A 12,269-nucleotide genomic window follows, 5' to 3' on the forward strand; every position below is an offset into this window, starting at 1 on the left:
AAGGATTAACTTACTTCCTTGTTGATGGATTGTTTCCTGGCCTGCTTTGGTGGAATATTGTTGCATGTTTCACACTCAAGTAATACATATACCCATGTGTTGTACATGAATTATGAAGACACCGGTGTACTACTATAATAGTACTTGACTCAGTGGCGGATCAAGAGGGGGCCCACTGACTACCTAAGGGCGGGGGGGGGGGGGGGGCGATTCCGTCACGCTTCAGTGATTCCCTATAGAACCAACCAATATTTTTTTTCTGAAAAAGGCCACCCCCCCCTAAATCCGACTCGGTGACTTGTAATAGTGAGCATGTATGAGACAAATAGAGTGAGCTACCATATACGGTAAAAATTCATATAAGGGAACACTACAAACTCCTCAGAGTCTGAATTGACCAGTTTTTGTGCTCGACCAGTAAAATCGAGCACACATTTTACTCGACCTGGCTCGACCTGGTCTCGACAGTACTTAACTGTACTGATTTGTACTCGACTTCAGTCTCGACTTTACTTGAAAAATCTGAATTGGTCTCGACCTTTTCTCAACCAGTCTCGACTTGTCTCGACAGTGCTCGACCAGTCTCGACCAATGCTCGACCTGTCTCGACCAATGCTCGACCTGTCTCGACCAATGCTCGACCAGTCTCGACTAATGCTTAATCAGTCTCGACCTTTAAATTGAGTCTCGACTGGTATCGACCAAGTCTCGACTGGTATCGACCAAGTCTCGACTGGTCTTAACCTATTCTCGACTTGTCTCGACCAAATTTTCCAACCAAAAAAAATATTAGAAGAAATCTACTTTGTGTAGTAACAGATTTGAATAAGAGTTACTTCCCCTGGCTATCATTGCAACAATAATTTAACAAAATAAATCTACATGTAATTACATTCATGTCTTGGAATATTGAAATGTAAGTGATTAAGACTTAATTTCAAAATTATTTGAATGATAATTTGAATTTGTTACCTAAATGAACTTTGACAAAAGATAAATGGGTGTATCCAAACACCACCAAAGATATCTTAAAAAATACTGCAATACAAAGTGATGCAAAATAGTTGTGGGTATAAAAACTAATCATCATACAACAGGTTTAAAAAAAAATACCATATCTTAATTTTTGGATGAAAACACTATGTTAGGTTTTGAGTAATTTGATATATCCAGATAAAAAAAGATTTTGTTTGATAACACATGTCAGTAATCGACCGTTATAAAATTCCTGACCCATGAAATCATGCAGTGATTAAATTATATATTTTTATTCCTTCTGTTGATTATAATTGTTGTAGAAGTTATAAATCCTTGTTTAAAAGAGGGACGAAAGATACCAGAGAAATAGTCAAACACATAGATTAAAAATAAACTGACAACACCATGGCTAAAAATAAAATGACAAACAGACAAAGAATGATACAGAAAACATAACATGAAAACTAAAGACTAAGTGCTAGCCTGCATAATCAGTGGTTGTTGTTTGTGTTTGTGTAACATAAGTAAGGCCAATAGTTTTCTCGTTTGAATAGTTTTACATTGTCTTATAGGGGCCTGTTATAACTAATTATGCGGTATGGGCTCTGCTCATTGTTGAAGGCCGTACAGTGACCTATAGTTGTTAATGTCTGTGTCATTTTGGCCTTTTATGGATAGTTGTCTCATTGGCAATCATACCACATCTTCTTTTTTATAAGCAACATTAACCCCACCAAAAACAGGGGGTGATCTCAGGTGAACTGTTAAAGCAGATCCTGCTCCACATGTGTGTGTTAGATTTTTTTTCTTTTTGAAATGACATATAAACTGCCAAATATTGCAGATGCTGATATCATTTTAAATGAATGTTCAAGACGAACTTGGTGATAATAAGATGACGAGTTATTGATGTAATTCAACAAAGACGTCTTTTTTTTCAATTTAATTTCTAGATGTGTAAAATAAGAGATGTATATACATAGATCAAATAATTTATTTCCAGCACAAACTCAATATTATAAATAGTGATATAATATATATAACACAAAACTTAAAACTATATATATAATAAAACAGATAATAAAACAGATATACACACATTTACTCTTTAAACTAAACAAAATTTGTGTTAAAATTTAAAACAGTTAAAATACAGCACAAAGCAAATCCAGGATATGAATAGTTTCCACAAATTCTTCAAATTCTATTAATTTCAAAATGGAATTTTATTAAATAAATTAATTCACTTCAACTTCTGCTAAGTCATGCATTTAAATAGAAATACACGCTATTCTTTTATTAATAATCAATATCAATAAGGCATAACAAAGATATTTGTTATTATTATTAAACAGCTCTCAGAAAAACAAATGGTCTTATTTCATACATAGAGATTCATGCAATTTCCCCTTAAAAAATAAAGTGTTGTATCTGAATAAATTTTAAACTGTTAATGTATACATCAAGAGGCTTATATCAATTTAAAGTTGTTCCCATCAAAATTATTCATTAATTTAGGAAAATTTTAAACTACAGATATCCTACACTGTCATGACTGTGAAAGCAAGTGCACACTTTATACAGTCCATGAAAAATTTATTTATTTTATTTAGGAAGTTTTAAAAACACAAAGGTATCCTGCATATTAGGCACAGGCACATCCTAAAATTCTTATGTGTGGTGATCCTTATGTACGATAGATGTTATCACTAATTTAATCATACATTCAAAAACCAACGATTGTCCTCTTCGACAGCAGAAACAAGTGGATCGCTTATGTCACTCAACAGGCAAAGATTTGTCATTAAAGTCTTGTTTTCAGAAAACCAAAATAGTCCACATTGTTCTGCTAATGGAAAACGATCCAGCAGTACCCAGGTGTACACATTGTTCCTAAATGAATGTCTGTACAATTTTTTTATTTTGCCAAAAACCTTTGAAGGATCTCTTGTATGAATTATAAAATCACATGATCTTGCTGAAATTTGATGGGACTCTGTGGCAAAGAAAATGTCCTTTCTTTTGGTTTTGTCGTATCTTGTTGTTGTTTGTATTGATTCTACAACTGGATCAATGTCGCACATTTCAATGTCAGAATTGCTGAATATTTTGCAATACTTTTCCTTGATTATTTTGATGTGATCAGTTGGAAGCATTGTCTTACTTGAATGTTTGTTGGTTTTTAGCAAGTCTTCTTCTGAATTGCATATCTTCTTGACAATTCGTCGAAGTGATGTCTGCCTATCAGTTGTTTCTTGTTTAACTGTACCGCTTAATAAATTAAACACACTCCAATCATAAATCTGAAAGAAAAAGAAAATTAATAATAAAATGCAGGACATCTTTAAATAAACTATTATCAATGAGATATGTCTCGCCTTTTTAACCGGATTTTTGTGACAAAAATGTCGGTTATTGATTTGGGGATGTACGGCGGGCGGGCGGTCGGGCGGGCGGTCGGGCGGGCGGTCGGTCGGTCGGGCGGGCGGGCGGGCGGGAATCAAATGTTGTCCGTGCATTAACTCATGAACCGTTCAACCGAAGCTTTTAAAATTTTAATATGTTGTTACTGACAACTAAATGAAGGTCAAGTTCAATAATGGCGATTTTGACTTTTACCGTTCAGGAGTTATGGTTCTTGAAAGATTGAAAAATGGAGTTTCCAGTCGTGTTCGTGCATTAACTCATGAACCGTTCAACCAAAGCTTTTAAAATTTTAATATGTTGTTACTGACAACTAAATGAAGGTCAAGTTCAATAATGGCGATTTTGACTTTTACCGTTCAGGAGTTATGGTTCTTGAAAGATTGAAAAATGGAGTTTCCAGTCGTGTCCGTGCATTAACTCATGAACCGTTCAACCAAAGCTTTTAAAATTTTAATATGTTGTTACTGACAACTAAATGAAGGTCAAGTTCAATAATGGCGATTTTGATTGTTACCGTTCAGGAGTTATGGTTCTTGAAAGATTGAAAAATGGTGTTTCGAGTCGTGTCCGTGCATTTTCTCAGGAACCATTCAACCAAAGCTTTTGAAATTTTTATATAATGTTACTGATGACAAAATAGAGGTCAAGTTCAATAATGACGATTTTGACTTTTACCGTTCAGGAGTTATGGTTCTTGAAAGATCGTAAAATGGCGTTTCCATTCACGTTGTTGCATTTACTCATTAACCATTCAATCTAAGCTTTTCAAATTTTAATATGTTGATACTGATGACAAAATGGAGGTCAAATTTGATATTGACGATTTTAACTTTCACATTCATCAGTAATGGTTCTTGTGATATTGCCAGGACACAAATAAATGTTAATAAATCCGGTTTGCTGTCGTTGTGACAGCCTCTTGTTTTAATTTTGATTACCATTATGCAAATGTCGAAACTAAAATAGCAAATATTCAAAGTCGACGAACTATGACTGAGGTACATCGCTTAAGAATCTCCATGTAAATGAGATGTGCCAATGCGAATACAACTGCATACCAAATACCATTGACTTTTTATAAACTGTTGTCCCTTTCAACAAACATAAACTTGTTAACTAAGTCCATGAACCATGAAGAGGTGGGAAAAAGGGTGGGGAGGGGCAAATATAATCTCCATTGAAATGATTGCTTACTAATTATCATTGACTTCACATAAGTAGTTCCTCTACACTGATCTAATCAGAAACTTATAAATTTAAACTTAGCAAGAGTTTACAAGTTGTTAGACAATGACTGAGGGGGCATGGACAAATATTCTCAATGGAAATTAGATGTACAAATGCTTATGCAATTGAATACCAATTTACATTGGCCTACAACTAATGGTTCCCATTGAACTGACCTAATCCCAATCAAATACATGTTAACTTAGTCAAATTTTCAAAGTCAATAAACCTTGACTGAGGGGGCAGTGGAAAATGGAAATGAGAATGTGTCAATGCTAAGGCAACTGCATACCAAACAGGATTGACCTACATGAATGAATCAAAATATACAAACAGGTGTTAATGAAAATTATTTTTTTCATATAAAGAAACAGATTTCTACATAGTTACTTGTGGATTATCAAATTTATCAAATCTCAATAGTTAAAAGTATGAATTTTAAAGGTCCCACCTAGGCTTGGGCTTAAAAAGGAGTAGGTCCAGTAAGACCCCTTTTTGGCCCCAAAATATAACAGTTTTACAAAATTGTTAAAATGTAAACTGTTTTTTGATTGAGTTAAGTCTGCCAATTGATATTTTATCGTATGTTTTTCTTTGTTGTGATGTTATGCTATTGTTTCAGAAAAAGGGAGAAGGTTTGGATCCATTAAAACGTTTAATCCCGCTGCAAATGTTTGCACCTGTCCTAAGTCAGGAATCTGATGTACAGTAGTTGTCGTTTGTTTATGTAATATATACGTGTTTCTCGTTTCTCGTTTTGTTTATATAGATTAGACCGTTGGTTTTCCCGTTTGAATGGTTTTACACTAGTAATTTTGGGGCCCTTTATAGCTTGTTGTTCGGTGTGAGCTAAGGCTCCGTGTTGAAGGCCGTACTTTAACCTATAATGGTTTACTTTTTAAATTGTTATTTGTATGGAGAGGTGTCTCATTGGCACTCACACCACATCTTCCTATATCTATTTAAGTTATTTATTGGACAGTTGAATGCTTCTGCTACATAAAAATTGGCTGTTTTTGACAATACAATTGACATATATCATGTTGTGGCACCATTAAGTCATGCTAAATTACTGAAAACTTCAAAATTCTATCATTTTAGTTAAATTTTTGACGGTTTCCCTTTTAAAGCGAAAGTGGCCGCATTCATGTTCATCCCTAATATTGAAATGTAAGTTGTATTTTATGATAATACATAACATATATAGAGGTTGTGGATGAACACGGATGCGGCCACTTTCAATTTCGACAAAAACAATCTGAAAAGTGACCTTTTTTGGCATATTTGAGAAATTTTGCATATTTGAGCTTGAATCGGATCAATTTTAATTACTAAATCAGTAAAAATATTTCACATTTACTAATTGAATCAAGTGAAATAGACACTTAAGGTAGTATGGGTGTCTTCCTCCATCTTGGATTGTTAAAAACAGAGAACCAAAGGTCCAGATTTTCTAACAAATTAGCAAAATTTGATGCAGGAATGCAGATATTTAATATGAATTTTCATTAAAAAACCAATTTATAAGAATATAACTTATAAATATTAACATTTTTGAAAATGTTGATTAATATTGTTTGTTTTTTTGTTTTTTTTTTAAATTGGCATTTTAAGGGGAGGTATAGCTCTGAAACAATGCATTTTCTAAAGGATTCTACATGGAATTTTCCTATTTTGTATCTTAGCTGAAAAAAACGTACAGTGACCCTATCTTTTCCTTTGATATTCTCCGAGCATTGTCTGAAAGCTATCTTTTCCTTTTTTAACAATTCTATCATTTTGTTTACTTTTTAATCACAAAATGGTGTTTTTTCCTGTATAATCCATACAAAATGTGTCATTTTGTCACATCCTGTAGCTTGAGAAAATGCGCGGTGACCTATCATTTTTATTATATTTTTCAACATATATCAATAGATACTACGTTTTGGCAAAGTATGAACAAATTCTATCATTTCTATTTTAGACTCCCAATACCACCTTAAATGTTTAAAAAGTGGTCAAAATCTTTTGTCAGATGAAACTGAAATTTGAGGCCAAAATGAGTCCTTACCGGACCTACTCCTTTATAATTCAACTATCTTGATCAAATATTTAGTAACATGGACGCGGAACCTCTTGTGATTCTTGCTGCAGTGAATATAAAGTTTTATCAAAGACAATTTTCAATGATTTTAGATGATAAGAAAACAGAAAATTTATATTCCTATTATAAGACAAAATATTGTGCCGATAATTTTTTTTTTTTTTATCCTTATACCGCAATTTTTTAATGATCAAATTGTTTTTTAGCACTTGTTGACAAAAATAAATTTAAAACTTACACGATATGTTTGCATAACTGTTGACTCCTCATGACCATGTTGCACGATCTGTCTTGTAATCCAACTATTGGCTCTTTCTAATGGATACAACCATCTGTCGTACAATGGCCCAAAATCATTATAGCCTTCAGGAATGTGATGAAGTAAGTGGGTGGTCAAGTTCTGCAAATCAAGAAACAATTTCTACACATTATAATTATTATTTGTTGTAAGTGTAAAGTGATTCTTAAAATAAAGTTAGAACCTGTTAGGCTGACATTTATTCCAATCTTTCAAGTTATTTGGAAACTAATTAGTATCACCAGAAGTAAAGTTTTCATATGCCAAAGAGGTCAATGCATATTACAAAACACACATGTTGATTTTTACTGCAATTATAGAGAGAACAGGAACTGCGAACGAGTTAATTATACTAAATTGAATTAATTAAAAGGGGGATCCTGCATTTATTACATCATATGACTCATACACTAGAAGTCCTACAATAAGGCCCTAATCAGCAAAGGTCACCATTCTTATCTGGCCACTTCAATACATTTTGTGAACATAATTTTCATATAAACATGATAAATCATTTTGTTTAATAAACAAACCCATAAAATATATATAAAAAAAAGGATTTATGTGGTATGATTGCCAATGAGACAACTATCTACAAAAGACGAAAATGACACAGACATTAACAATTATAGGTAAATGTACAGCCTTCCACAATGAGCAAAGCCCATATACCACATAGTCAGCTATAAGAAGTTATTTTATGTCACAAATTTATAAATAAAAACACTTTCTGCGGTAACAGGTTTCAGATGTTTGGTATAAATCATATTATAAGCAAAAATAATATAATATCTAAAGCTAAACAACTCTGTTAAATCCGCCCACCAAAGGCCATCTTCATCACAAAGATACTTTTCATTTTTCCCACCATGTTCTATTTTCAATAAAATTGGCTGTCCTCGTTGGTTGCCAAGTCATTATTATTATATATGTAAATGTATATGTACCCAGCCACATCTAATCTGTGTTTATTTGTTAGATGTATATTTCAATTTGTACCCATATGGTATCCATCTGATGAGTTAAGCCATTTCAAACAGATTTTTATAGTTATTTAATATGTTGTACTGTAACACTACTGTCCCACTGTTTCACCCTGCCACATTCTGTATGTATGTACCTTCTCAAGTCAGCAGCCTGTAATTTAATGGTTGTTGTTTGTTGATGTGTTACAAATTTATTCTATTCATATTTTGTACATAAATTAGACCATTAGTTTTCTCAACTGAATTTGTCATTTACACTGTAGTGTCCTTTTATAGCTGACTATGCGGTATGGGTTTTGCTTATTGCTGAAGGCCTTAGTTGTAAATTTCTGTGTCATTTGGTCTCTTGTGGAGAGTTGTCTCATTGGCAATCATACCACATCTTTTTTTATATATTTTAAAGTACAGATCTGTAACCCTATTTTACCTGTAAAGTGAGTGGAAAATCCCTTTCAAGCAATGCCACAGCAAGATGAGTGTCTGCTATCAATGATGGTATTTCATCTTTCATGAAGGTTGGTTTAACCAGTCGACTAAGAACAGTAAACAGTTGGAAAAGGGTTTGTTCCTGTTGATGTCCAAGTAGTCCTCTCAAACACCAGGCAGCTACATTGTAGGTCACAAACTAAAACAGAATTTAAAAATTCAGAATGCATTGATATTCAAATTCTATTTATTAATGTTCTACTCTACAAACCCATCCTTACCATGATTCATTTGATTTATTTGTAAAAACCTTTCTAACTTGCCCCATGTAATTATTATGGCTCATTGTTATAGTTTTTTAAATTGTTCCTGATCAAAGTTCTGATGATATGTAAGTGTGAATGGTTCTCTTAGTTAAACTTATGTCAAATCTTTTTTTTTACTTTTCAGAAACTTATTACATATCTTTAACCAAATTAATTGACAGTATCTACTTATATAATAGATAATAAAAAAAAAAAATTTTGTTAATCAAATAACTATGGAGCTTTGAATCAATATATTGATTTGAAAATAATTAACACTGGTGTTTTTTTTTTTTTTTTTTTTTTTTTTTATCTTAAACTAATAAACATGAGGTTGCAGAGATTATCATGGACTCAATACAGGTCCATTTATAAACAATTAGATATATATATGTAAAGGATCTTATCTCAAAATACATATATATATCCTAGCTCACTTTGACTTTAAATTTCTAAGAAGCCAGATTCTCAGATTTTAACAACAAAAAGGGTAAATTTACTACAAAGGTACGTTACACAATTCTAATATGATCAAGAAATTTCAACAAAAAAAAATTTAACATGTTTGAGAGATTAAAAAAAACCGACTTTTCAAATATCAATGAATATATTGAAAAACACCAGGATTTGTCTAGCTTCAATGGCAATATTTGGATAAACTCAAAATAATTTTCAGATTGATAACTCTTCACCTGTGATTCTGGCATAAAATTATGTAATCTTGGACCAATATTTGATTTGAATTTTAATGATTTTGGTGATGGTGATTTTGAAAAAAAAATTATTACAAATATTTTAAAAATATTATTATAAAAGAGGGACGAAAGAGTATAAAGTATTTATGAATTTGCTTCAAAAATTTAAAAACCCTGAAAATATCCCACAGGTTACATGCCTCTAAAACATAACAATTTAAGAAATTACTTACTTGTTGCTTTCCATGCATGGTTCTCAGAGTCCATTGTCGGGTGAAGTGATCAGCTGGAGTGTAGTCAAAACCTTTTGGGTATTCTATTGAACCAGCTCTTTTGTCTGCAACCTTAATTTTTAATTTGGAAAGTGACCATGGTGCCTCTGGTATTGTAGGTGCCTCTGGTATTGTAGGTGCCTCTTCAAGACTAGTGGGAGTAGATTTGGGTTTTGGCAGTTGAGTTTTCTTGCGCTGCTTTGATGGTTTGGCACAAGGTGCATCTGGTGCCTTTCTCTTCATATTTGGCCATGTCTCTTCAAATCGTTGGTATTGTTTCTCACAGTTACGAACTTTAATGGTGTCTGTCTTGCCACTTATCAAGTCTAGGATGTTGCTGATGACATCAGAGATAGTGTGCATGCCATCAGTCTGCATCTGTTTAAGTCTATCAAAATATGGTAGTGAAGTAAGTGGATGGATACCCTTTACACCAGTTTGCTTTTGAAAATTTGTCTTTTGATTTTTGTTTGGTTTTTGGTCAAACTCCCGTCTTGCTGCCATTTCTTCCTCATTAGTGAAAGACTCAGGTCTGGTACTGTTTATTGCACTCTTTATGGCAAATGATTTACTATCAAGTCGTAGTGGTGAATCTGCTGGTAAAAATTGCCTATTACATACATGTAAAGTCTTGTTCAGTGTGTTGCTTCGGACACCATCTTCTTTACAAAACACACAGGATCTCAATGCAGCTTGGCCTGATAAATGCAGCAGCTTGGAAAAAGCAGGGATGTCGCATAAGTACTGCAGCAAAGCTATCTTCACAGTTACAGGTGCCTCTTTATGGGAGTCATACATCTTTGATTCCATGTTCACAAGTAGTTCATCAACTAGAATCGATATGTAGGGGTCAAGAGATTTTGGTTCTTTACGTCCATGACCTGGTACGATTCCCAATAACATCATTGGACCTAAGACATAGCGGATATCCTGTGGAAGAGTTATCCAAGTAAGAATGATAGGCCACATCGATTTTAAGGCTGCAGTGTTTTTATTTGGATTAACTCCATCTGTGAACAAAGCTAGTGGTACACAGCTAGATACATCAGAATCTTTAAAAATACCATGTTTCATCTGATCTATGAATATTTTACCATCAGTATAGTCACTAAGTTGGCCATTTATTTTCACCTTATCTGCATGTATAAGTTTTGCAAGATTTTTTGTACCGTACCAGCGGTTGATCCTAGGAACAACAGGCATGTAGTTGTAAGTTTTCCTACACCTATTACTGTCTTTGTAATGTAGCAGTTCGTTACACACTGAGCAATTGCGGACATCATCATTTATTGGGAAGCATTTACAGTCATTAATGCAGCATTTGTACTGTATAATTGGCATCAGAAGTGGCTTGATGATATTAAGTGCTTCTTTATAGGTTGCTGGAAGAAGGTTAGGCTGTGGAAGGATATGTTTCTCATGCTGTAAACACTCTGTAAGAGCTGCTTTTGACATGCCATTGTTCGTTGAAAAAATTAGCATATGTTCTGCTATTGCGTCAAATATTGTTCTTGAAGATCCATCAAAAAGTGGTGTCTGATAAACATCTTTCTCCTGGCTTTTCTGCAAATTGTAAAGGTGGTCTACATCAGAGAAGTTCTGCACATCTGCCAAATTGTTTATATGTTCATCATGTGCATTCTTGCAGTGTAAACGAAAGGTCTTTATGTTCACAAATTTCCCATTGCAGGTGTTGCACATGCAACAATGTCTCTTGCTGTCTGATGACATGATAGAGTAAAATATGCCTGCTGGTGACGGCACAACCTCACTGAAATATAAATTGAAATTGTTACTAAAATTGATTTTTTGAGATTTTTTCCCAAATCAATAACACTATCAAGAATAAATAATTTTGCTGACTACTGTTCTAATTCATGACTGATAAAACAATGGATTCTTAGGGACGACATCAAAAGATCAATGTAAGATAAAAAACTTATTTCAAATAGTTTGGGGGTGGGGGGTTGAACTGCTACAAGATTTGGTTATCCGACGTTGATTTTTACATATATAACCATGATAACCATATGGGTTAATCAATTTTTCCCCAAAATAAGTTAAGAGGGGGATAGAAGGTCAGTGAAAAAACTATGTGAATTAAGTTTTTTATCCTTCATTGAACTCTTGATGTCGTCCCTTACGGTATCTAGGGATTTTATACTTTACATTTCTGTGTTAACTTATGATCGTTAATCAAATTGTTTACTCTCACAATTTTTGTCATTTTTAGACTGTTTTTATTATACGCCTGGGACGGGATGTATTATGGTATACCGTTGTCCGTCGGTCTGTATGTCCATCCGTCCGTCCGTCTGTCGTCCACACTTCGGGCAATAACTCAAAAACACCTTCACCTATATCCATAAAACTTAAGTGAATTGTTTATATCTATTGGCGTAAGCTCCCGTTCGTTTTTTTTTTAATTTCAGATTTTAAGTTTTGGATTTATGGGGCTTTATTCATAAAAAAGGGGTGATTTTCAACACTTCGGACAATAACTCAAAAAGGCTTTCACCAATGTCCATGAAACTTTGGTGAATTGTTTATATCTATAATTGAAAGCTCC

At 33.4% G+C, this 12,269-nt stretch overlaps 1 protein-coding gene across 1 annotated transcript; it reads right to left on the reverse strand.

Moving 5' to 3' along the window:
* Positions 1-1,954: 1,954 nt before the first annotated feature.
* Positions 1,955-11,488, reverse strand: LOC139507389 (uncharacterized). The gene is made up of 4 exons (XM_071295727.1): positions 9,662-11,488; positions 8,430-8,627; positions 6,957-7,118; positions 1,955-3,281 (listed from the first exon to the last, which is right to left on the reverse strand). Exons 1-4 carry the CDS (start codon positions 11,429-11,431, stop codon positions 2,697-2,699), a joined length of 2,715 nt encoding a protein of 904 aa, XP_071151828.1. The 5' UTR covers positions 11,432-11,488; the 3' UTR covers positions 1,955-2,696.
* Positions 11,489-12,269: the final 781 nt, after the last annotated feature.

This window comes from Mytilus edulis, unplaced genomic scaffold, assembly GCF_963676685.1.
Source record: "Mytilus edulis unplaced genomic scaffold, xbMytEdul2.2 SCAFFOLD_108, whole genome shotgun sequence".
NCBI classification, from domain to species: Eukaryota; Metazoa; Mollusca; class Bivalvia; order Mytilida; family Mytilidae; genus Mytilus; species Mytilus edulis.

What these genes read in the sequence shown, in the direction of transcription:
- LOC139507389 (XM_071295727.1), bottom strand. Translation starts at nt 11,431, where the DNA reads ATGTCATCAGACAGCAAGAGACATTGTTGCATGTGCAACACCTGCAAT. An exon ending in CCATGCATGGAAAGCAACAA is followed by an intron (nt 8,628 to 9,661) that starts GTAAGTAATTTC and finishes ATTCTGTTTTAG; the next exon opens with TTTGTGACCTACAATGTAGC. An exon ending in ATTTTCCACTCACTTTACAG is followed by an intron (nt 7,119 to 8,429) that starts GTAAAATAGGGT and finishes CTTGATTTGCAG; the next exon opens with AACTTGACCACCCACTTACT.